At 41.6% G+C, this 21,757-nt stretch overlaps 2 protein-coding genes across 3 annotated transcripts; both read right to left on the bottom strand.

Moving 5' to 3' along the window:
- Positions 1-46: 46 nt before the first annotated feature.
- Positions 47-3,691, bottom strand: trim107 (tripartite motif containing 107). Its single transcript, XM_030051055.1, has 2 exons — positions 3,560-3,691; positions 47-2,977 (listed from the first exon to the last, which is right to left on the bottom strand). Exon 2 carries the CDS (start codon positions 2,964-2,966, stop codon positions 1,368-1,370), a length of 1,599 nt encoding a protein of 532 aa, XP_029906915.1. The 5' UTR covers positions 2,967-2,977; positions 3,560-3,691; the 3' UTR covers positions 47-1,367.
- A 989-nt stretch (positions 3,692-4,680) lies between these two features.
- On the bottom strand, positions 4,681-18,735 carry LOC115358913 (phosphatidate phosphatase LPIN2). 2 transcript variants are annotated; one of them, XM_030051053.1, is made up of 20 exons: positions 18,641-18,735; positions 15,157-15,357; positions 14,825-14,920; positions 14,413-14,684; positions 14,071-14,178; positions 13,866-13,977; positions 12,752-13,721; positions 12,461-12,554; positions 11,887-12,074; positions 11,673-11,766; positions 11,477-11,546; positions 11,197-11,289; positions 10,716-10,774; positions 9,628-9,778; positions 9,345-9,493; positions 8,894-8,980; positions 8,598-8,750; positions 7,334-7,448; positions 6,824-6,927; positions 4,681-6,581 (listed from the first exon to the last, which is right to left on the bottom strand). In XM_030051053.1, the coding sequence occupies exons 2-20, from the start codon at positions 15,346-15,348 to the stop codon at positions 6,431-6,433; spliced, it is 3,258 nt and encodes a 1,085-aa protein (XP_029906913.1). In that variant the 5' UTR covers positions 15,349-15,357; positions 18,641-18,735; the 3' UTR covers positions 4,681-6,430. The 2 variants fall into 2 exon arrangements, with proteins under 2 accessions (XP_029906913.1, XP_029906914.1); XM_030051054.1 differs by lacking the exon at positions 18,641-18,735 and having other exon boundaries at positions 13,866-13,974; positions 15,157-15,348.
- Between the last annotated feature and the right edge of the window lie 3,022 nt (positions 18,736-21,757).

Here is a 21,757-nt window from a genome sequence, read left to right as displayed (position 1 = left end):
CATTACTGACATGAAAAAAATGTGGTACAAATGATAACTGCGTATTTCAAAGTTTATTTATCAAACAGAATTGAGAGTTAAAGAGTGCAGATGCAAAACATCATTTTTTTCAATTTTCATACAGTTGTAAACCAAATGTAAAATTACCCCAAAACCAAAGCACACACAAAAAAGAAACAAAGCTGAGGAGACCCATATTATAGGCACTGCAATAAAGGAACCATGCTAGATAACTGGGTACACTGTACTATTGTTTAAATGAGGCCCTAATACAGGTATGGCTAAATTGCAAAATTTGGATGCTGCTCATACACTCTTACCACAAAAGTAATCTCACTGATACAGATCTGACCCTATGCCCGTCCCTTACATGAAATGTCTCACAACTCCCTTTTAAGTAGAAGCTGTCTATATACTGAGCCAAAGGCATTCATTATACAACAGCACTGAAGAAAATTTCATTTTACTAGGATTTAATAAGCAATGCACAAACTGCACAGCAGAAAACGAGAGAGAGAGATTCCAGTTGATGTGCAATGTTATTCGGAATATGGCTTAGGATGTCAAGTAAATATATATATAATAATTTACTACAGCATGTTCATATTTACTCTTGGCAGCTATTTCTTATAAGATGGGGATTCATTAGTGATTTTATTTATTTATTCATTTATTCTTCTTTAATTTATTTAATTATTGTGCTATTTGGTAAAGAGCTGTCCAAAAATTACACAACACAAATGTGTGAGGAACACAACAGCCAGTAATTCAAATCTACGCTTGGTTATATCATGGCTTGATAAGTTAATGAAGTGCTTGACTGTTATCATTGATAATTATGAATGAATGTTCATTATCCCCTTGTTTAGAAACACAGCATCAATGGAGAAAGCTTGTTTGCCTGTTCAGAAGTCAAGTTTTAAGGCAAAAAGTAATCAAGTAAGTGCAAAATTCATTCAGTCCTTAAACAGTGGAGTAAGCTGCTTTAGGAAATACAAGTAGCACAGTCTGTCTGTGCTCTATGCAACTGAAACCTGAGGACTTTAGAAACATACGTTTAACTCATGACTAGTTATTGTTTTATTATGCATACTGATAAGTAACTGGAGATAGAGTCCGGTATGATTTCTTAATTCAGATGACAAGCCCTTTATTAGACAGCAGCTGGCTTCAATTTTATGGTGCATTTAGCTGACTGTCAAGCCTGTTATATTTATATATGAATTTGCTTTATTGTAACAAAAGCACTGTCATTTCATTTTGTGATATTCCTATTCCGCTGACAGAATTTTTAAGACTATTTTATTCCCTCTAATCTCCAGCACATTTGCTATGAAATAGTGATATTTACTTTATTCTTATTCTTATTATGCACCTATAGTGGCACGTGCCTTGGCCTGCCCTGACATCATTCTGTAAGCCAGGTGCACTGGCTCTGTCAGGTTGGCCTTAAACGTGTACACATGAGTCTTCCCACTGCTGGGGCTGACATTGTAGAAGCTCAGCCTGTGGGTCTTGAAGCTGAGCCTGATCTCCAGCCTTCGAGATGCTGTGGTTCTCTTCAGCGGCACACCATGACCCCGCTCGAAGGCTGTCAGAAGGTTGTCGTGCCACATCAGGCACCAGGAGTTGTGGCTGCTTTCCAGGGCACTTGGCAGCCCGCTGCGTGCTAACTTCCCACCGTAGCACACACCAATGATCCAGGGAGAGCCTTCCAGCTCCACCACCCAGCAATGATCGCCTCCATAGAAGGTCTGGCTGCTGAGGACCTGGAAGAAGCTGCTGAACCTCTGAGGAGAGGGAGGGTAGGGCTGTTTAGTGGGGCTGAAGGTTACAGTCTTCAAGTCATCTGAAAGGACAAGGTTGGGATGGGCTGTTTCTGGGTCAAAGGTCACCTCTGAAGGATTGAGGATGCCTCGAAGTGAGCGCTGAATCTCTCCAAATCCTTTCCTCAGCTCAGCATTCATCTGTTCCAGCTTGGAACATGCCTGGACAGGGTTGATTTTTGATTCAACAAGGTCTTCCTCCTCTTTCAAAGGCTTGGCCATCAGCTCCTCGATTTGTGGTCGCAAAATCTGAAGCTCCTCACTAAACACAGTCCCATCAGGTTCAGTCAACAACGACTCAGCTCTGTTCACAGTCTGCCTCAGCTGCTCACTTAGCTCAGAAGCTAGGCTGACCCGACTGCATATACCTGCCTCACCTGGACCTAGCTCCTCTTCTATGAGCTTCGTCACATCTGCACTGTAGCTCAGCGACATATCGATGATCTGTTCTAACAGCTTGGCCGCTCTCTCTCTCAGCTGTGTGTTAGCAGCATTCACCTCCAGCTGCCATTCCTTCTCTTTCTTCAATACACCCTCAGCCATCTCTAACTTTAGGGTCAACTCAGTCACTTGAGATGCCAGTCTAAATTTGGGTTCATCCATCTCTGACTTGGCTTTGGCATTGCCTTGTTTTTTATCCAAAGAAAAGGGCTCGTCTGTGCATCCCGATCCAATCTGAAAGCCATCTTTGCCCTTACATTCCTCTAAGTCCTTTAAAGGACACCCTGAGTTCTCCTTTTGGCTCTGCTTAGCTTTTTCTATGTGCTGATGGTCATTTGCCTCTGTTTCTTCTGCAACAGAGCTAGCATTACTCTTGAACGTTACATAGCTGACATCAGACTGCCTCATGGTGGAGCTGACATTCCCTGCAGTAGCTCTGTAGGTCTCGACAATGCTGCGCACTTTGAAATTCTTCACAAGACTTCTGGTGCCCCTGTACTCTGCCTGGCACTCAGGGCAGCAGTGCTGGTCGAGGCCTGCTCCCATTTTCTCAAGGCAGGCAAAGCAATAGATATGGCCACAAGGAAGAGAGACTGGGTCAGAGAACAGTAGCAAACAAATAGGGCAGGTAAGCTCCAAAGCCAGAGGTTCTGGCTGATTCCTCCAAGGAGGCTTTGCATCATCCCCACTCACTGACATAATGGCAGGCTCTAGGAAAACAGACATGATAAAGAGATAATATGGACACGGTATAAGCTTGTTGCCTTGGCAGCCTGTTGCAGCGATACAAGTTTGCAAGAAAGCTCTCACAGAAAGTTTCAGCACAACAAAAATGCATGCATATATTTTGTTAATAAAAGGCTTAATTTCAGCTGTCATTTTTATAGTAATGGGGATATTCATAGTGCAGAAAAAAAAACGTTCTTATGGCCATGGATGGTGAAGAGCAAAGTCCAAACACGCAGTCATAAATGAACAGTGACACATAACAGCGCGTCTGTTTACGTGTCCGATAAGTTTCGTTTTCTTGCGAATAGGTTACTCCGGCCTAATCAACAGACAGATTTCATTTTCCTTTATAAAAATCTAGTTTACATTTAGCCCGATCACTTTACTGTAGGGGATACTTTCGTTTTCAAACTGACCTGTTCGCTTGCAGTAAACTATGTTCACCTGCCTACTGTTTATGTGCGCATCATTTCATGCGCGCATCAACAGCCACTCTCTATGAAAGATTAAATATTAAGTTGTCTGTATTTAACGTGCTTTGAAAGGAAAAGAAAAAGCCTCACCTTAACAGTCAAAATGGCCTTTCATCAAAGCAACGCTATTTCGTGTCGAGTCTTCCTGTTCAGCAGTCAAAAACGAATAATATGGCACTGACGTATCCCACAGTACATGGCATGCAGCCGTGGGTAGACCAATACAGATCACCAGGGCGACTTCATAAACATGCTGCGACACAGTTTGCCCTGCCTCGGTGGACCAATCCAACTTGCGCAATATTTTTTTAGTCTTACCGCCCAGACAGTTTGAAAACCAAACCCAGTTCCTCACTTCCTCGATATACACTACTCACAAAAAGTTAGGGATATTCGGCTTTCGGGTGAAATTTCAGGATGAACCTAAGATGCATTATAACCTTTACAGGTGAACTTAATGTGACCTTCTGTAAACTTTTGAATGCACATGTCCAACTGTTCAATCTTTCAGTACTTTTTGCACAAGTTGCTGTTTTCTAACAAGGAGTTTAACGGCAAAATTCACATCAGGTGTTTGATGCTCCAGCTCATCGAGGTCGTATCATTAGGGAACGGCTGCTGGAGACTGGGGTACCTCAAATGGAGTGACCTGCACTTTCTCAGACCTGAATCCCATAGAAAACCTATGGGATCAGCTGAGTCGCCGTGTAGAGGCTCCGAGCTCTGTACCCCAGAACCTCAATGTCCTGAGGGCCGCCCTTCAAGAAGAGTGGGATGCCATGCCTCAGCAGACAATAAGTCGACTTGTGAACAGCATGAGACGTCGTTGTCAAGCTGTAATTGATGCTCAAGGGCACATGACAAGTTATTGACACTGACATTTTTTGTTGTGGTATATCCACCACTGTTGTTGGCTTTTGTTTCAAGAAATTGTTTGAGATGAGGAAATCACCAGTGTATGCTTCTACTTAAATGCCCTACTTTCGTGATATAATATCACTGTAGCGTGAACTTTTTACATTTTCCAGAAATTTCACCCAAAAGCCAAATATCCCTAACTTTTTGTGAGTAGTGTAATAATAGTAATAATTTAGGATAAGACCAGACATTTTATGTCATTCATAGCACTAACAAAAGTCACAAGTTCAGTAACATTTATAATGTGATGCAACAACTTTACATTAAAACTGGAAAAACCACAAACAAAAGTGTTGAAGTTTCGATTTAGTTTATATTTAGATACATTTGGTTTAAAAAATAATAATAATAAAATAACAGTCAACACAGTCTCGGCTCCAAGGCTCCTCACTAATGCAATGAAGCTCCACAGTGTCCAAGTTCAGGTGACATAGAGAGAGCAAAAATAATAAATATAATAGTATAATGGTATTACAAAGGCACAGTGTCAGACCAAACCATTACTTTCCTATTCCCTAAAAGCCTGTTTCTGGAATGTAACTGGTGGTGAATCTGGGACACTTCCCATTACTCACTTGTAAACGAACAGTGCAGTACCTCAAAGAGAAATGGAAACCAATAACTCAGCCTTTGCTTAACTAGGATCAGTACTTACTCAGATTCACCTCCCGCAGTTCTCATGTAAAAACCAATGCTGCCTCTGTGTTGGTTTCCATGAACCCCAGGAAGACTAGCAACCATTTTCGGAAGCGAATGGGACCCAATAAACAAACAAATAAACAATACATACATTGCCAACAAATTGTATTCGTCGTCATTTTATAGGCCCAACTCAGTTTTCAGTCTACAGAATTGAACTCATCATCTCCTCATGCCCGTGTCCAAAATCTAGCTTCAAATCCAGAGGTCTAAAGCACTTTCACTCACCTGAGTCTGAACAATCTGTGACAGTGGAATAGACAGTATTGTTCAAAGAGCAAAACTTAGCCATCACATACACCAGTTAGGGTCAAACACACTCTAAAAATAAACCAGAGTATTTCAAATACATTCTTACCCCATATTTGGTTGCCCATTACATTGAGCAATTAAACCATTTCCTATCACAGCTGAGTCTAGACAGAGACATTCACTGTTTGTCAGCAACACTGACACAGTGTTTGATTTCCATGCCCTAAACAGACATTTTCTTTAGTGTTTTTGCATTACAAACATTAAATAACAACATGCTTGTGTGCTTTTATAACTGGGCTGCATCTGTTCCAGTTGGTTACATCACTGCTATGAGCTTGATGCAGCATTATGGAAAACTCCAGATCAGTCACACAAAACAGGCATAGGTAGCTACATTGTTTTGGCATTGGGAGTATTTAGGCATCATTTACAGCTCAGCATTTATTTTATGGGCTTGCAAGTGTTTTTGGTCCATGCTTTGAGCTTAAATGTGTGACAATGTTACAGTCACCATGCAAATATGCTATTTAAACTCTTAATATTTGGAAATAGCTATGACCCCAAGTACAGTACCATAACAAAACATTAATCAAAATTACCTTGATCAAAGGCATATTTCTCCATGGGTGTCTTTTCGTGTTCACCGTAAGTATGCTTGAGTATTGCAAAATAATATGAAAACGGCTACGGTGGATGTAAGAGCACTGAGATCAAGTATTGCATAATAGTCTACAAAATGAAATGCACAGTCCATTCACATATTATAACTTACTTTGCCTCTATCTCTATATGTGTGTTTGAAAAAAGACAAAAGTTGCATTTGTATTTGCATTTGTTTCCAGGTTGTTCAGTGTCCCATAAACAGGCACTATACAGCAGTAGGTCCATCAAAGGAAATATTCAGGCGCTGTGAGGAAAATCTATTCAAACTCCATTATGGAAAAAGACAGACAGAGAGAAAGAGAGAGTGTGTGTGTGCAAGAGAAAGATAAAATGCATGAATACATATGCTTTTGTGCTTTCCCCCATGTGTGAGTGTGTGGGTATATTTTGGGGATGGGTGGTGTGTGCTGAAGGTGCTGAGGGTGTCTACGGTAGTGCATCCAGGTCCAGTTCAGGCAAGGGCTCCCTCCAGTAGAGGAAGTGGCTGTACTCAGGGCAGTCAAAGGCAGAGGAGGTGCAGCTCTTTACAGAGAGCATTGGGAACATATGCTCCACTATCTCACCGAGGTGGTTGTATCTGCAACATAACACACACACATACAAATACGGTCAAGTTCCTCTTGTCATCCTATTGGCTAGAGGCTGAATCCCACTAGAGCTTTCTCTTCTGTGTCTAACATACTCAGCAATCTAATTCATACCCATAACTCATACTCAACAGTCTAAACACAGTAAAAATACTAATGGTGAGTGAACTGCATGCTCTCCCTTTTAGGAAAAGGTGGCTGCGTTCCTATCCATCTTCTGTTGTACACTTACGAGGACTTGTTGCCTTTAGTCTTCTCCTGGATCAGCTCTCCTTTGGGGTTGACAGTAAAGATCCTGCTGTCAGGAACCCCAACCTGCTTGTAGGCATAGGCATCCTGCAAGACAGTGCAGTGATAAAGCTGACTTCAGCATCAGTTCAAACCTTGCAGTACACTGGTGTTATAATGTATAAAAGGAAAGTTTGGCTTTAACATCACTTATCCATTAATGTGAATCATTAATTTCTTGAACACAGCAATGGCACACTCAGTCACAATGCTAGTTGGTGCTTACAGCTATCCAAATGCAACCACAGATTTTATTTTAATTAATTAATTAACTAATTCATTTATATTTTTCACACCTCCTTTTTACTTGCTAGACCCTCAAACTTGAGGAAAAAACTGCTTGCTCTACTTTGTATTAATCACAGGAGTGACTTCTTGTTGTGATGTATTGTAGTAACTGTGTAGCTGAAGGGCAGCTACAGTGTCAAGAGTGGCAGAAGGAAGCATTGCTTACATTGGTCCTGTTGCCAAAGGCAGCGTAGAACGGCTGTCTCTGGGGGTTGAACAGGTCCCTGATGTCAGTCAGACAGGCCACCTTAAACACCTCTGGTTTCTTCTCAATCACCTCTCTGCACAGATTAGGAGACAGTTCATGGTTAAAGAGATTTCTGTTTATGTCCTTTGGCAAACCTAGGACATGCTGGGGGGATTATGTATCCCAGCTGGCCTGGGAAAGCCTTGCGATTCCCCAGGAGGAGCTGATGGATGTGGCCTTGGAAAGGATCATTTTGGCTGACCTCCTCAGCCTGCTACCACCGCAACCTGGTATTGAATAAGCAGCAGAAAATGGATGGATGGATGTTTATGTCCGTGACTCCTTACATATCTTTATGTAGCCTATTTTCCACGATGCAGTAACTGTTACTTTCCAGAATATTTCTGTGGTGCAGAGAAGAGGGCACAAGAGGCCAGTATTACATGACCTTTCTATACCGTGATTATCATATTTTTCATCAGTGAGTCTTTGAGAGCAGTTATTTTTATTATTTTATAGTCTAATGTAATGAAATCAATCCTATAGTTACACGACAAACCTAGTAGTCATGACTATTAGACAGAGCCTAGTTACCACACTTGGAAACTGGGTAAAGCTTTGGAAACAAACCATAGCTAACTGCTTTAGATACTTAATTTTCCAAAATAATTTGGAAACCTATCTTTTTTTTAGAATTAAGATTATTTTCTGACATTTCTGCTTTATTCTACAGTGGCAGTTGAGAGAAACAGGGAAGGCAGGGGAGAGAGAAGGTACAACATGCAAAGTAAATGGCTCAGGTCAGATTCAAATCCGGCCTGCTGCAGCAAGGACCCAGCATCGATATGTGGCAGACACTTCACCAGGTGATCCACTGGGGCGACCCCATTTGGAGACCTATTAGAAAACCTTCATGCATCCTGCCTGTGACACCTGACCTAGTGGTAGAAAATCTCTGTTGTAGTACATTAGCTCAGTAGCATTCTACATAGTAGCCATTGCTGCCTAGACTCCATACACTATACTACCATTATTGGTATGTGTGTTAATTAACTGTGCAACACAGATGATACTCAGGGCCAAATGTTATATGGACCATAAGGTAGGGCACTATTTACATAACAGTATGCACTATCAAGTGTTTGTGAAGCAATACTATCCTATACACCATTTACTACTGTAGCACAGAAAAGAGACCATACTGCAAGAAATACACAATAGTAGTATAGTATGTTCTTGTTACCTGTGTAGTGCTGAAAAAAGGCTGCTAGGAGCCAGCATCACAGGGCCTTTAGGGAGGACGGTGCCTTTGTCATTTACCCACTGGAGGTAGTCTTTGGTGATGCCAGCCATGCCTATAGCCCGTGCTGAACAATACAGGAACTTGTAGCCATTTCTGCAATGGGATAGGCAGACATGTTAGCATTTAAGACCGTAGGTTTTTGGACAACAATGGTGTTTTTTTTCCTCATTTAGAAAGAAGTGTTCTGTTCCCATGTGACTGGTGGAAATTATTTCCAAAAAGGTATTTTTACGTACTGGTGTATTTTGTGGTAAAGTCTGGCAATGCCTTGGTGTGTCCAATCTTTGCCAAACTGAGGAAGGATATGACCCAGAGCATCAGACCTACAGGAGACAGAAAGGCTTATCTTTACACTCTGAGCATGTGCACCTGTGCCTACATTACTTACACACACACACACACACACACACACACACACACACACACACAGACACACAACCCTAATTTCAATCCTAACTACCAAAAGCTTAACTTGAATATTAGGCTCACAAAAGAATTGCAGTCGGATTATACAGATGAGGACTTTTTGATTATGAAAGAAACAAAGGAACAAACAAGCATGCAGACACACACAGAACACCATCAAGTTGAAAACAATTTTCCTTTATAATACCAGTGGCAATTTTCTGTGTGTCTACTATACTACTATACTCAATGTCTACTATAAAGAAATGTGGTTGTTTTTACTTTGTGATTGTGCCGTCTATGTCTGATATGATGACACGGTCATCCCAGTTCCACAGGTAGATGGCAGCCTCACAGCGACAAGTACCCTGGTATTGAGTTGTCACACTGAACACCACCTTGTTGGCCCCTTCACGCAGGTTTAGTCGCTCCTGGTTAAAAGGGAGAGACAGAATGAACTCTAAACTCCAAGGAAACTTGCAATCCTCTAAACCTGTTGAAGCTGGGCGATGTAATACTTTCTTTTGTTGGTGAGGATGTGTGTATGTGTGTGTGTGAAACATACTATCTGTTTAGAGGTGAGGCGTAGTGACTTGCGGTACATCTGGCTGATACACTGGGTGGTGCTAATAGTGTCTGTTGATAGGCTGGTTGGGATAACGGCAGGTCGACCAAGCCCCGCCTCCTCATCGCTGTCTATGTCGTCCAAACTGGCCCTGCGGAAAACGGCACACATGCATCAACTGTGCGTGTGTGTGTAATACACAGGTAATACATCAAAACACAGGTACAAACAATGTAGATTTAAAGATTATTTTGGGGGTCACTTCAGCTTTATTAGACAGTCACAATGGAGACTGTCAGGTGGAGAGAGTGGATGACATACAGCAAAGGGTCTGGGCTGGATTTGAACCCAAACGGCTACGGCTTGGCCTTAGTATTACATGTTGCCCCCCAAACAATGCAACTTTTAAAAACGCACTTAAAGGTAAATTAAACTAACCAAACTCATATTAAGCTGTATAAAAAAAATCTGTGATGTAAATGATGTCCTGTGGCTTTTTATTAGTGTGTATCACAGTCTGTCTGCTTGCTCCCACTGATCAAGCCTATATCCTTATATGTTGTCCTGTCTCTGATATTCTGCTACATGTTGCTGGCGTCATGTTGTAATCTTGTTTTGTTTTTAATTCTACGTAGCCAGTAATGACAGCTGGCAAGAGAATGTAGATAAAAACAGGCCTTTGTAGCTAACTCTGGCACATTTAGAGAGATGTTTATCATTGAGCATTATTAATGTGCTGCCAAAATAAATAAATAAATAAATAAATAAATTAAACATGTTGGCAGTCCTTGTGTCAGTCTCTCTGGCAATCGGGCTGAGAGTAAATGTCCTTAGTCTCACAGATTCAGGCATATGTAAAGTCAGCAGTGGATCAACAGGAATAACAACACCGCAATTTAAAATGGGGTTTGTGGGTGTTTGTGTACATGCATATGTGTGAGTAAATACTTTCACATGCAAACGACTGCATTTGATAACAATCTGGAACTACATGTGGTAAATGCATGAGCATATACATATGAGTTTATATGTTATATAATTATACTATTTAATGTGTGTTACACCAAGGCTCACATAAAGTGACTTACTGTATTGTAGAAGGAACAGGGACTGATTCCTCCTCTTGGTCCTGCGTTGAACTTTTTGGCTATAAGATGACAAGCTAATATTATTAGCTACAATTTAACAAACAACAGCTTTCAGGCAATTCCTACATCAGGAAATGCTACACCAGGAAATGGCAAATTGACACTCCTGACTTGTTTTACCAAACGATATTGGCCTTACCTTGCTTGCATACTCTCACACTGTCATTGCTCTAGCTAACAAGATCACACCCATTTAATCCCATTGAGCATCATAGATGGATTCTTGTGATTAGTCATAACAATGCACAAATCTGACTTTTCCTCTCATGCTGACACAATGATAAAACAATATGAAAGTGTGTAGAAACAACTAGATGTGTAAGATTAAATTAACTACGTTAACATTAGCAAGTTAATCAGACACAGATTGAACAAAACAAAATCAGTAGAAATCACTGGAGGGATTTCCTGCCTCATCTACCTGGCTGGTGTCCATGTCTCTTCTCCTCCAGGAGAACCACCAGCGGCCAGACTTCTTGGGCATTTTGTCTTTCACCAGCCTCTCTATGGCACTCTGTATGGCAGAAACACAAAAACAGGAGGCAAAAATCATATTAGTCCTGTTGCCATCCTCACCAGCTCACCAAGATTAGTTGCTTCGAAGAAGATGCTCAACAATAAGCAGGATTGTCCTTTTTGAGTGTAGATGAAACAAGAAAATTTAACGCTGGTGAGATATTGACGTACAAACAGTAAAATACCTTGGGTAGATTCTTCTGGAAGGCCTGCATTGACAATATCATCGGAGCAGCCACTGCCCAGTTATAATAGCTGTGAAAGATGAAGCCAGTGAGCAGTCATATACACACTAAGAGCATCCAATGGAGAAACTCTTGAGACATTTTAGGGAAAAAATGAGGTACTGAGGTAAAAATATTTGTAATTGCTGACTCTTACTTGGAGTTGATGCAGATAACAAGGTTTGGATCCTCAATGATTCCTGGGTTGTTGATGAAATCCTGATACATCACAATATGCTTCATAAACTTCTCTGGATTGAGAGCAAAAGTAAAGCAAAACAATTCAGTTGATTTAAACTATTTTGTAAAACAGCTTTTCTGAGAATTCTGGAAACTAACACATAAACTCTTACACACTCTAACCCCTTTACCTTTTTTGATTTTTCTGGTGTCACCCTCACATCCACAGAGGGACATGCTGACATCCATGTGGTAGGCAGCAGAGTCTGACAGGTACTCTGTACCACTATCCATGGCCCCACTACCCACTGACTGGGGTGACTGGTTCCCTGAGGAGGACCCCTGCTCTGCCCCGTGCCGAGATGCTCCCTCCGCCTCACTGTAGGAATAGAAGACACTTGGAGTGAGATACATGACATCTCCATTTCATCACATATTGTAATCTCGCAAAAAACATCCAGTACATTCTATTCTGACAGAAAATCTATAAAAATAGATGTCTCACTGAGGCATTCTCTGTAGCCTGGTTAGCTTGTAAGAAAATGTATCAATATTATTTTCATGTCTCTTCTTCAGAAGAGACATGAAAATAGAAGCCAGTTGCCTTTCATTTCATTTGTCTACAAGCCTCTGAAAACCAAACAAGTTAGAGCAGCATTTTCAAGACAAGGATTTTTGCACTCAGACTGCTGACCACTCAGAAACATCATTCACAAAATGAGTCACCCATAATGCATGAAGGTGACTCATTACTTGTCATCACACCTCTTGGGGAAGTAAAGTGCAGCCACCTCAGGGTCCAGCTTGGTCAGGTCATCCAGGTAGATGTCTGAGGGTCCCAAGTGCTGACTATGTTTACCTGAGACAGAATGACACATGAAAACAAGTGGTGAAAATTGACCTAAACTGATGCTGGAATTCTTGTTAACCACCAGCCTAAATGAGGCTGGAATGCAGTAGTAGTAATTTTATTTATTTGGCATGATGATGATTATAGCCTGCAAACATCATGAAAAACAATTAATTAAAGAGATACAGTTTAAAGGAGTAACTCACCCCTCTTCTTGTCCGGCTGTTCTGGTTTGGAGTGTGCTTCAGAAGAGATTGCCAACTCCTTTACAACCGCAGAGCTGGCTTCAGTGTCTTTACCTCCAATTATCTCTGCAGTCTGGCTGGTCAATGGGCCTTCAGTTGACCTGTCCCTCAATTCAGGCCCACCTCCCTCCGCTCCCACAGTGCAGGGTTCAATCCCACTATCCCCCTCACTGACAGGAGCACCATCTGTGGGACCCTGTTCACTTGGCTCATATAAGGCACCGTGCTGTTCTGTATCGTCTTTGCTATTCAATGTTTCTGTACTATTTGAAGACGCTGCTGTTATGGAGCTGGCAGTAGCTAAAACAGCTGTGTTGTGATTGTCTAATACGTCTGCTTTAACAGTGCAGGCCTTCTTCTCTTTCTTGGGTTGGTTTTGTACATTGTCTGGTTTTGCCATACTGATTGTGTTACTTGTACTTACAGGACTAACAATATCGGTCATGTCACTGATAGGCGCAACACTGACTGTGCATTCTTTTTTGGCTACGCAGTTCACATGACCACCATTAATGAGGCTAGCTGAAGGAGAGGAGGATTTTCTGTGCTCCTCCAGCAGCGGCATGGATGGGACTTCCTCAGCCAGCTCTTCTGCTGTGTGCAGTGTGTCCACCAAGGATACATGTGCGCATGTCTGAGTTGAGTTAATGTCAATAACTGCTGATGATCCAACAGACTCAAAGGTCGCATTGGGGATGAAATGGGCTATGTGGAGGCTTTCCTCTAGGAGTCCCGGGGTGGTTTGTATGGAGAGGCTATCTAGGTCTAAAGAGCGAGACCTGGGTTGTGGCCGGACCACTGTTACACTGCCCACTCTGCCACAGGTAATTGTGGGTTCAAATCCCATGTCAAAGGAGTCCTGTCTCTCAATGGTGCGGAAATGAGAGCTGTCTGAAGGGGGGATGCACTGTGACCTCTCCGACTGATACAGCTGTGAGGGAGAGGGCAGAGAGTGCAATTTGAGCCAGTATGTTTCTACATAAATGTCTGAAAACTGCAGCATTACAACACCATGAGCAGCAACTTTGATTAAAGGACATTATACTTTCATGAGTGTATGTTTGTGTTGTCATACCATGGGAAAACCTCCCCAGTTCCACTGCATTTGAGGTCCAGAGGACTCCTGGGGTTTCACAATAAGCTCAGAGTCACTCTTAGGAGAGGATGGCCGACTATAGAAAACACTGCTGTGAGGCAGGGAGATAGAGAGACAGAAAAAATAGATTAATGTGAGGAATGACATAAAGATAGAAGAAACCTGAGTCTAACTCCTTCCTTACTTTTCTGAGGGTGACCACTCTCCATCTGAGTGTGGATGAGTGTCTCTGGTCTGTGTGGCCATCAGCTCCTCATATGGCTCCTCAGACAGTGAGTAGTACACTGACTTGCTATTAAAGACAAAAAAAATATTGTCAGATACTGTCATGTATCCATAGCTGATTATCTTAAAATATACCACATATCACAAATTTGCCTGCATCATGATAGCATTGTTATTGTGGGTGACATTATGATAACATCGTATCGCAAGTTATCCAGTGAGTACCATCCCTAGCTATTACCCCATAATTTGTGTACTATAATGTAAAACTCTACTTCTTTTTCTTTTTTTCATCACTGACCTGACTTGCATTATCATGTGTGGATCCTCGTTAGCAGGACTCTCCTGCTCAGCCTGATCCCTGTCTCTTTCACATTCCCTCTCTCTTTCTCTGTCATCTGATGAGGAGCTGGCCTCCTCTCTCAAATGGGTGTCAGACCGCATGCGTTTGCGTCGGCGTTTCTTCCTGCGGGTGCCTCCCCCGGCACTGGAGGAACCCTCCATGGTCTCCTCTGCCTCCTCAGGAACCTCAATAGGGATTGGAGAGGTGCAGAGATGGGCTGGGACTCGGGACTGAAGGAGTTAAAACGAAGAGACAAAGTGCATTCATGAAAAAAAAGCAAAACCAACACAAAGGTATGAAAAACAATATCTGTGAACATGGATAATTTACAGGTCTGATGCCAATGGCAGTCAAATATTAGTCATCTCACCTCCATATTCTCATTTTCCTCCACAAAAAATGCCTCTCCATTGTCCCCCAGTTTCATGTGCAGGTGAACTGGCTCTCCGTTAATCTCAATGTCCACCTAAAGCACAATGACAGCTATCAGTATACATGCTATTCAAATTTTAAAGATAAATAAGATAGAAGTAAAAACAATAATGGAGCAAAGGGCATCCTGGTGGCTTAGTAGTCTAAGACAAACCTGACAGAGGACTGGGTCATTGTCAAAGGTCATTGCTCCCTCTCTCTCACCTTTGTTCTTGTCTTTATTGTGTAATGTATAATAAAAGCAAAAGGAAGGAGAGAGAGAAGCCTCACCACTTTCTCCTTGGAGCGCAGCACACCGAGCTTGCCAAAGCGGACGTGAAATGGGGAACACTGGAATGATCCATCAGGCTGGCGCACCACAATGACATCAATACCTCCTGTGAGCGTGGCAGGGTTAAGGCCACGGTAGAGCTCCTTCACCGTTACAAACACCGTCTCTGCGAGCTGGCCCACAATATTCATGGTCTGAGACTAGGCACAAAACACACGAAGAGAGAATAGTGAGGCCAAATGGCAATATGCAGAGACAAAAAAAATACTTGTAATCGGTAGGTGTTGTGGCTGCAATCTAATTCATGCAAAACATTCTTTTTAAATTAGTCCTGCCTACAGAGCACCTGTTTCACAATTTATTTGACTAAACATTTTCACCCAGTTGTAGTAAAGACATGCCAATGACTTTTCATTCCCGCCTTCACTCAATTTACCAAATCAAAAACATGTCAATGACAGTGACTCTAAACACCAAGAGCAAAAAGCACACAAAAGAAAACTCCTAATGTAGGCAAAATAACATATGCTTTAACCTAAATAGTACACTTACCTATCAGCTTCCTTACCGAGATGAAGAAAAGGTTAAAACAGAAAGAGATTTCAGAGTTCTAGGCCGAGCCTAGAGCCTGTCTCTTGAGTAACTGCAAATATATGTCTCATGTTTTGACCTTTGGAATCAGATCTTGATGAATAATTGCCTTAAGACTGACAGCAGGGAGGGAGAATGAGATCTGTTACAGATGCTTATCTACAGGTCCCTGACGACAAAATCAGCAGGAACTACTGAGGTCATTTCCTTAGCCAGTCATGATGATGCATTTGAAAAACTTGCACTTCCACCTTAGATATCAGTGTAACCTTATCGCTTTTCTTGCTGCATCTACACCCTAACACGTAAGTAATCAAAGAGCACACAAATTCTTTGGCACTTTAAGTTGAAGCTCAGTGTGGACAAAAAGGGGGTCAACAAAATGGTTTAGACTATGCTCCCAGCAGGCCAGAACATGTCCAAGAATGAGTAACAGTCAAAAAGTCAAACTTCCTCAGGCTAATGCTAACATTACATTTGGCCTAGTTTTGCACCCACATCAACACTGCTAGGCTAGCCTGTCAAATCTGCTTTTGTGGAATACAGAAACATCTAGGCTACACCGAGTCAAATGATACAGAGGCCTTATTGGACTGTTTCGCCTGATCATGTCAAGTGAATACCCTTTTGAAGAAATTGAAGGAATTAGGAATAGAGTATAATGCTTTGCCCCACTAAGTTCAAATTTTAAAATACCCACTTCAAGTGAAATTTGTTATTCTGCAACAAACTAGAGGACCAACAGCCTACCTTAGAGAATTAGTTTGAGTGTCATAATCCACTTCTGTACTGCTGAAGAGGAATGACACAAGACAGTCTAGAACGGAGGTGGACCAAGTCTGAAAACCTGAAGCCAGGCTTACCTCAAACTGACAAGAGGAACAGTCAAAACTGTCTGAGGAATCTTTGCTTGATGTTCTGTATTTCCAAACTTATGTCTTACCCAGAGTGAAGGGTGCAGGTGTCCCTTCCCAGCCACGCCTTGCTCCCTTGATGTCCCTTCTGCCATAAGGCACCACTATCTCCTTCATCCTCCAGAATCCTTGGCTGCCTCACTGCTCAGTCCACTTAGCCTCTCATGTCTCTCTCTGGCTGAACGTAAGACTACATTTTGTTAGCTCTGACAAACAAGGCCTTACCACACATGAGAGGCTTCTACAGTGGATTAGCCTAACTGCTAAGCTAAACCAAAATTTCCCATTTGATCAGTGGTCATCATCAGGGGTGACAGCAATCTGGTCCTCTCTGTTCTGAGCTGGGAGGCAAAATATAGCAATCTATGAGAGAGTCCTAGCATATTCACTCAAACACCACCACTCGCTCCATCACTCTACACATTCACAAGTACTCACTCCACGCACACACCCTCCTCTCATACACACCAGATTCACACTTCCCCACTCACACTGCACATGACAGCCAGACCAGCAGTTTCTGAAAGGTTTGGACAGGCTATTCAAATACGCTGGGCATGAACACACATACACACATATACACACACACACAAGCTGATCACTGGACACATTCTGGGCTTGACCACAGCTCTCTGGGCCATCAAAGATGATCGACTCTACTGCCACCACCCCCTACCAACAATGGAAAATCCTTCATTGTGAGAGGTTACAGCGCTAGGCATAGTCATTTTGGGAATACCTCAAGGCAACATCTTGCAGATCTCAATAGACTTCACTGTCAGTGCTTCCTAAAGAGGAATACAGAACAGAAAGGTAGGCCTAAGCAGAAAAACTACCATGATTTATTACGAGAGTAACTACGGCTCTAATGAAAAAAAGTGACTGGAAAGCTGAATTCAAGAGGCTGGAGGAACTCAAAAGCCCATAGTAATCAGGAGACGTATATATAAAGCCTTGCACCTGTATTTATTTTGTACATTGTACACATTCATATGTGGGAGCTGCCTCGTCAGACAGGCATTGCAGGCATGTGTTTTGCTCAAGGAGACACTCATGACTGGTGTGCAGGTAAGGGACAGTACTGCTGACTAACTGGTGACCTCTTAAGCTGTCTTCAGTCACTCTATCTATAGAGCATCTATCTCTATATCCAGTTCCCAGTGTGCCACAGCTATGGTATTTCCCCTATACCCAAAGTGTGTGAAGAGTAGCCTTTAACTTCACAACTAATGAAATTCGCCTCCGAGAAGATACAAAAGGTCAAAGTTACCTCACTCAGCTGCAATGTGATATAGCAAATCAATCACGTTCACCTGACCACCTTGTTTCTCCTCTAAAACGTCTACTTCTCTCCTCTGTATGGCCATATAGTATCTATCACCCACCACGGGCTCAAAAACAGCCCAGAAATTCAAATCCCCAGGGTAAGAAAACTCTCAGTGGGAGAAAAGACATTACTTTCGTCACGACTTTGTCCAAAAAAGGAAGACCTTAACTGATATCGAAGCTAGACGGCTATCAGCATATATGTGTTGCTTATTTACAAACTGAAAAACACACTGAAACGACAAAATATATAACAAACTTGACAGTGTTTGACGCAGTTGGCCACTTCATATGTAACTCTGTCCGGTCAACGGAAAACACTTTAGGGGCTTTTCGAGACGGAGCAAATTGGCTGTATCGCTAATTCTCATACGCTAGACTTAAGTTAAACCTTAACTCTGAAACCAAAACACTTTTAATTTGTGGAACAGCATGTGTGGAACAATGTGCTTCGGTTACCAGGGCTCTCAGTGTGAAACATCCTCATGTCGTGTCTGAAAACGCTATGTAGCTAACGAGTTGGATAAAACCGGGTTTAAAAACATCGTAACTCCACTAACACGGACCGGTTAACAGCTTCCACGTTTGTTAAATGTGATACAGTAACTGTGTGTATTCTGTTTTAATGTTACGAGAGTGCAGAGAGGCTTACCTTTCCGCTTGCCTTTCAGATTTCACCACCAAACCATAAACCAGGATGCTTCCTCCTAGTGTCCTGCGCACGCGCACAACACAAGCCCCGACGAGTCAATCACCACAGCAGCCAATGAGCTCCCTAGAAAAGACCAAGGACCCGCCTACTATGTCTGTTTTGTAAACAATGTGTAGTCATGCATTCATTATTTAGAATTTTATTTTCCATTTTAATATATTAAACCAGACAAAGAAGAGATGAGTCATTGAAGACATTTACCCCTACACATGACACTAAATACATATCTTAACAATAATGGAGGGTGAAAGGTATTTGTTGAGCATAAAGACAAACACCTTAATGTTTCATCAATTTTTTTTCTGTGCTTTTTAGAAAGAGAGAAAAATAACATGACAAAGCTGACAAAGGTTGGTTATTGTAGCCTATTTCAAAACACTGATGTAAGGCAAAAGCAGAGAATGTCAAAATCTTGTTGGAGAAGGTTGTGATCTGTTATCTTAGTGATAGGGAAATGTGTTTTTGTTGTAATTATTCAAAGTAGACCTGTGTCTGAATGCCTTCATGAAGCTTGTGACCCACCAACACTAACAAATATTTAATGCCATCTTTGACAATGCTTGATTCTTTAGCACATCTGGGTGGGATTTTAATGCCAAGGAGACCTCTACCCCAAATTACATGATGTAGTGTGGAATTGGTGGGTAATAGGCCTATGAGTGACTCATTTCTAAGGGCGTTAGCAGGCATGGCAGTCACGAACCAAGGACACATGGTCACTTTAGCTCCAACTGTAGCTTGGAGGCGTGCCGCTACTGAAATGATCCTGTAAAAACCTAGTAACCGCAGTGAGAAGTGACTGATTTTAGATTGGTGAATGCAGAACCTGGACACTGAGTCAGTCATGTGGTCATCTATGTTTTTCACCCTGGCACAAAATGCTGCATCACAGGTGGCTCAGTGGTCACAGTCCTGGATTCAGTTCCAGCCGGTGACCTTTGTGGTATGTCAGCCCTCTCTTTCTCCCAGTTTTTCCTGTCTCTCTCCACTTTCGGCTGCCCAGTCATGCCGTCCATCCCAAACCACAAATCCCACTGAGAGAAGAGGCTGCATTTGGTTATTTGCCAGTGTTTAAAAAGGAAGCTATGAAGATACTGATGATGTTAATGAATTGATATCATCATACAGTTTCACCCAATTTCCCTATGTGGATCATTTGTACTGCATCTTATCCTGTCTTAATTTATTCACCAAGCCTAAGTAAAACTAATTATTAAAACTAATTCTCCTCGTCTAAATGATGAATACATACTGATAGCGACCTCAGTAGATCTTTGAATAATTTAGTGGCAAAATGAGTCTTACAATTTTACAAGATGACTGTAGCACAAATTGTTGTCATTTGTTTACAAAATCACAATGACAGAAATTCCAAATAAATTATCAGTCATTTAAAGATACTGAATGTTGAACTGCACCTAACTTAAAACATGATATAGTTACAGTCAAAGTCCTCATTTTCTTGAAATGAGATGTACAGTTTCCATGCTGAGCTGCAATTTGGGGGACTGGCTACAGAAACTGAAAAGTCCTTATTTCATGATATAAGATGAATGGAGGTGAATGGTTGCACTGGTGATTGACTTTCATTCATTCTAAAGCAATAAAACAGTGAGAAAATATAACTCAGTCATGGGAAATGTTTTATTGCAGCTACTGAGATCATTTCCAGCTGTGACTGTGATACTCTTCAAACAGCATTTTTATAGTGGAGTTTTAACATTGGAGTCTATGGCATTTCAGGGTCTAATCCCCCCATGAAGCCAGTTAACCAAACATGGCAGATTGATGATTAAGGAGAATTCACCGCACATCATCATTCATCATCATCATCATCATCATCATCACTGTGTTTGATATATGAAAACTGGCTATATAAATAAATAAATAAAATAAATAAATTGAATTGTTTTGCCCAGCAGAGGGCGTCTGTGCACCTACGCAGAGCCCGGTTTAACAAAGGAGCCTTCTTTCTTACCTTGGCCACTCACAATCATGCTGTCTAATCATCTGTTTATACTTTTATCATAGTCTCAGTAATACAAAGACAGTCTGCTTCCACTGTCTGGCTATAATTAGGCTTACTAAAAAAAAAAAAAAAAAAAAAAATTATTTGGTTTGGAATTTGAAATAGTTTTCAAATATCCTTAAAAAAAAAAAAAAAAAAAAAAAAAAAAACAAGCTTGTGGGACATCCCAGTAGCTTACCTGGTCAAAGTGTGTACCACTTGTACAAGACAACAAGAGTCCTTACTGCAGTATCCTGGTTCAAATCCAAACCCAGGCCATTTGCTGCATGTCATCCCCTCTCTCTCTCCCCTGCCCTTTTGTTTTTATCTACTGTAAATAACAAATAAAGCAGAAATGCCACAAAAAATCTTCAAAAAGTAATAAGTTCAGAGGCTTTTTCTCGCAGACATTTCTTATAGCTTCAGCAGTACCATAGATAGCAGAGACGGAATAAAGTAATATACATGCAGAAATGTTAACTGCTTCGTGCAGAATGCTCTTCCTGAGCTTTGAATGGCAATGAGACGAAACCCCAGAAAAAGGACAAAAGGAAGGAAAATGAAGGGAAATTAGATAATTTGGCACAGCGGGGAGGGTAGCATGGCTTAGGAGGTAGAGTGGCTGTCTGGTAATCATAAGGTTCCTGGTTCAATCCCCAGCTCCTCCAGACAGCATGACTGCAAGACACTGAACCCCTCACTGCTCCTGATGGGCAGCTGCACATCAACAGTGTGTGAATGTAAGGCAAAAATTGTAAAGTGCTTTAAGTGGTCAGTGGACTAGAAAAGTGTTGCAGAGATGCAGTCCATGTACCAGGGAATACTGTAAGTGGAACTATATACAAAAAAGATATAGATATAAAATGCATACACATAACTGGACATTATAAAGAGTTCTGATACCATTATAATTGTTATTCTTATAGGTGGACACCAGCACAGGGATGATAAACATTGGCAATACACAGTATGATGCTTACTGGCTATTCAGTAACAATTGTGGTGCAGTACTGCAGAACCTTAATGATAATCATGAAAGCTCAGACTCA

This window comes from Myripristis murdjan, chromosome 5 (genome assembly GCF_902150065.1).
Source record: "Myripristis murdjan chromosome 5, fMyrMur1.1, whole genome shotgun sequence".
NCBI lineage: Eukaryota > Metazoa > Chordata > Actinopteri > Holocentriformes > Holocentridae > Myripristis > Myripristis murdjan.
This window is presented reverse-complemented; position numbering and strand designations above follow the sequence as displayed.

Excerpts from the sequence above, each read along its gene's own strand:
- trim107 (XM_030051055.1), bottom strand. The coding sequence starts at position 2,966 with ATGTCAGTGAGTGGGGATGATGCAAAGCCTCCTTGGAGGAATCAGCCA.
- LOC115358913 (XM_030051053.1), bottom strand. The coding sequence starts at position 15,348 with ATGAATATTGTGGGCCAGCTCGCAGAGACGGTGTTTGTAACGGTGAAG. Across the intron at positions 14,179-14,412 it reads CACATGATAATGCAAGTCAG|CAAGTCAGTGTACTACTCAC; the intron begins GTCAGTGATGAA and ends TGTCTTTAATAG. Across the intron at positions 11,547-11,672 it reads GTTATCTGCATCAACTCCAA|CTATTATAACTGGGCAGTGG; the intron begins GTAAGAGTCAGC and ends CATCTTTCACAG.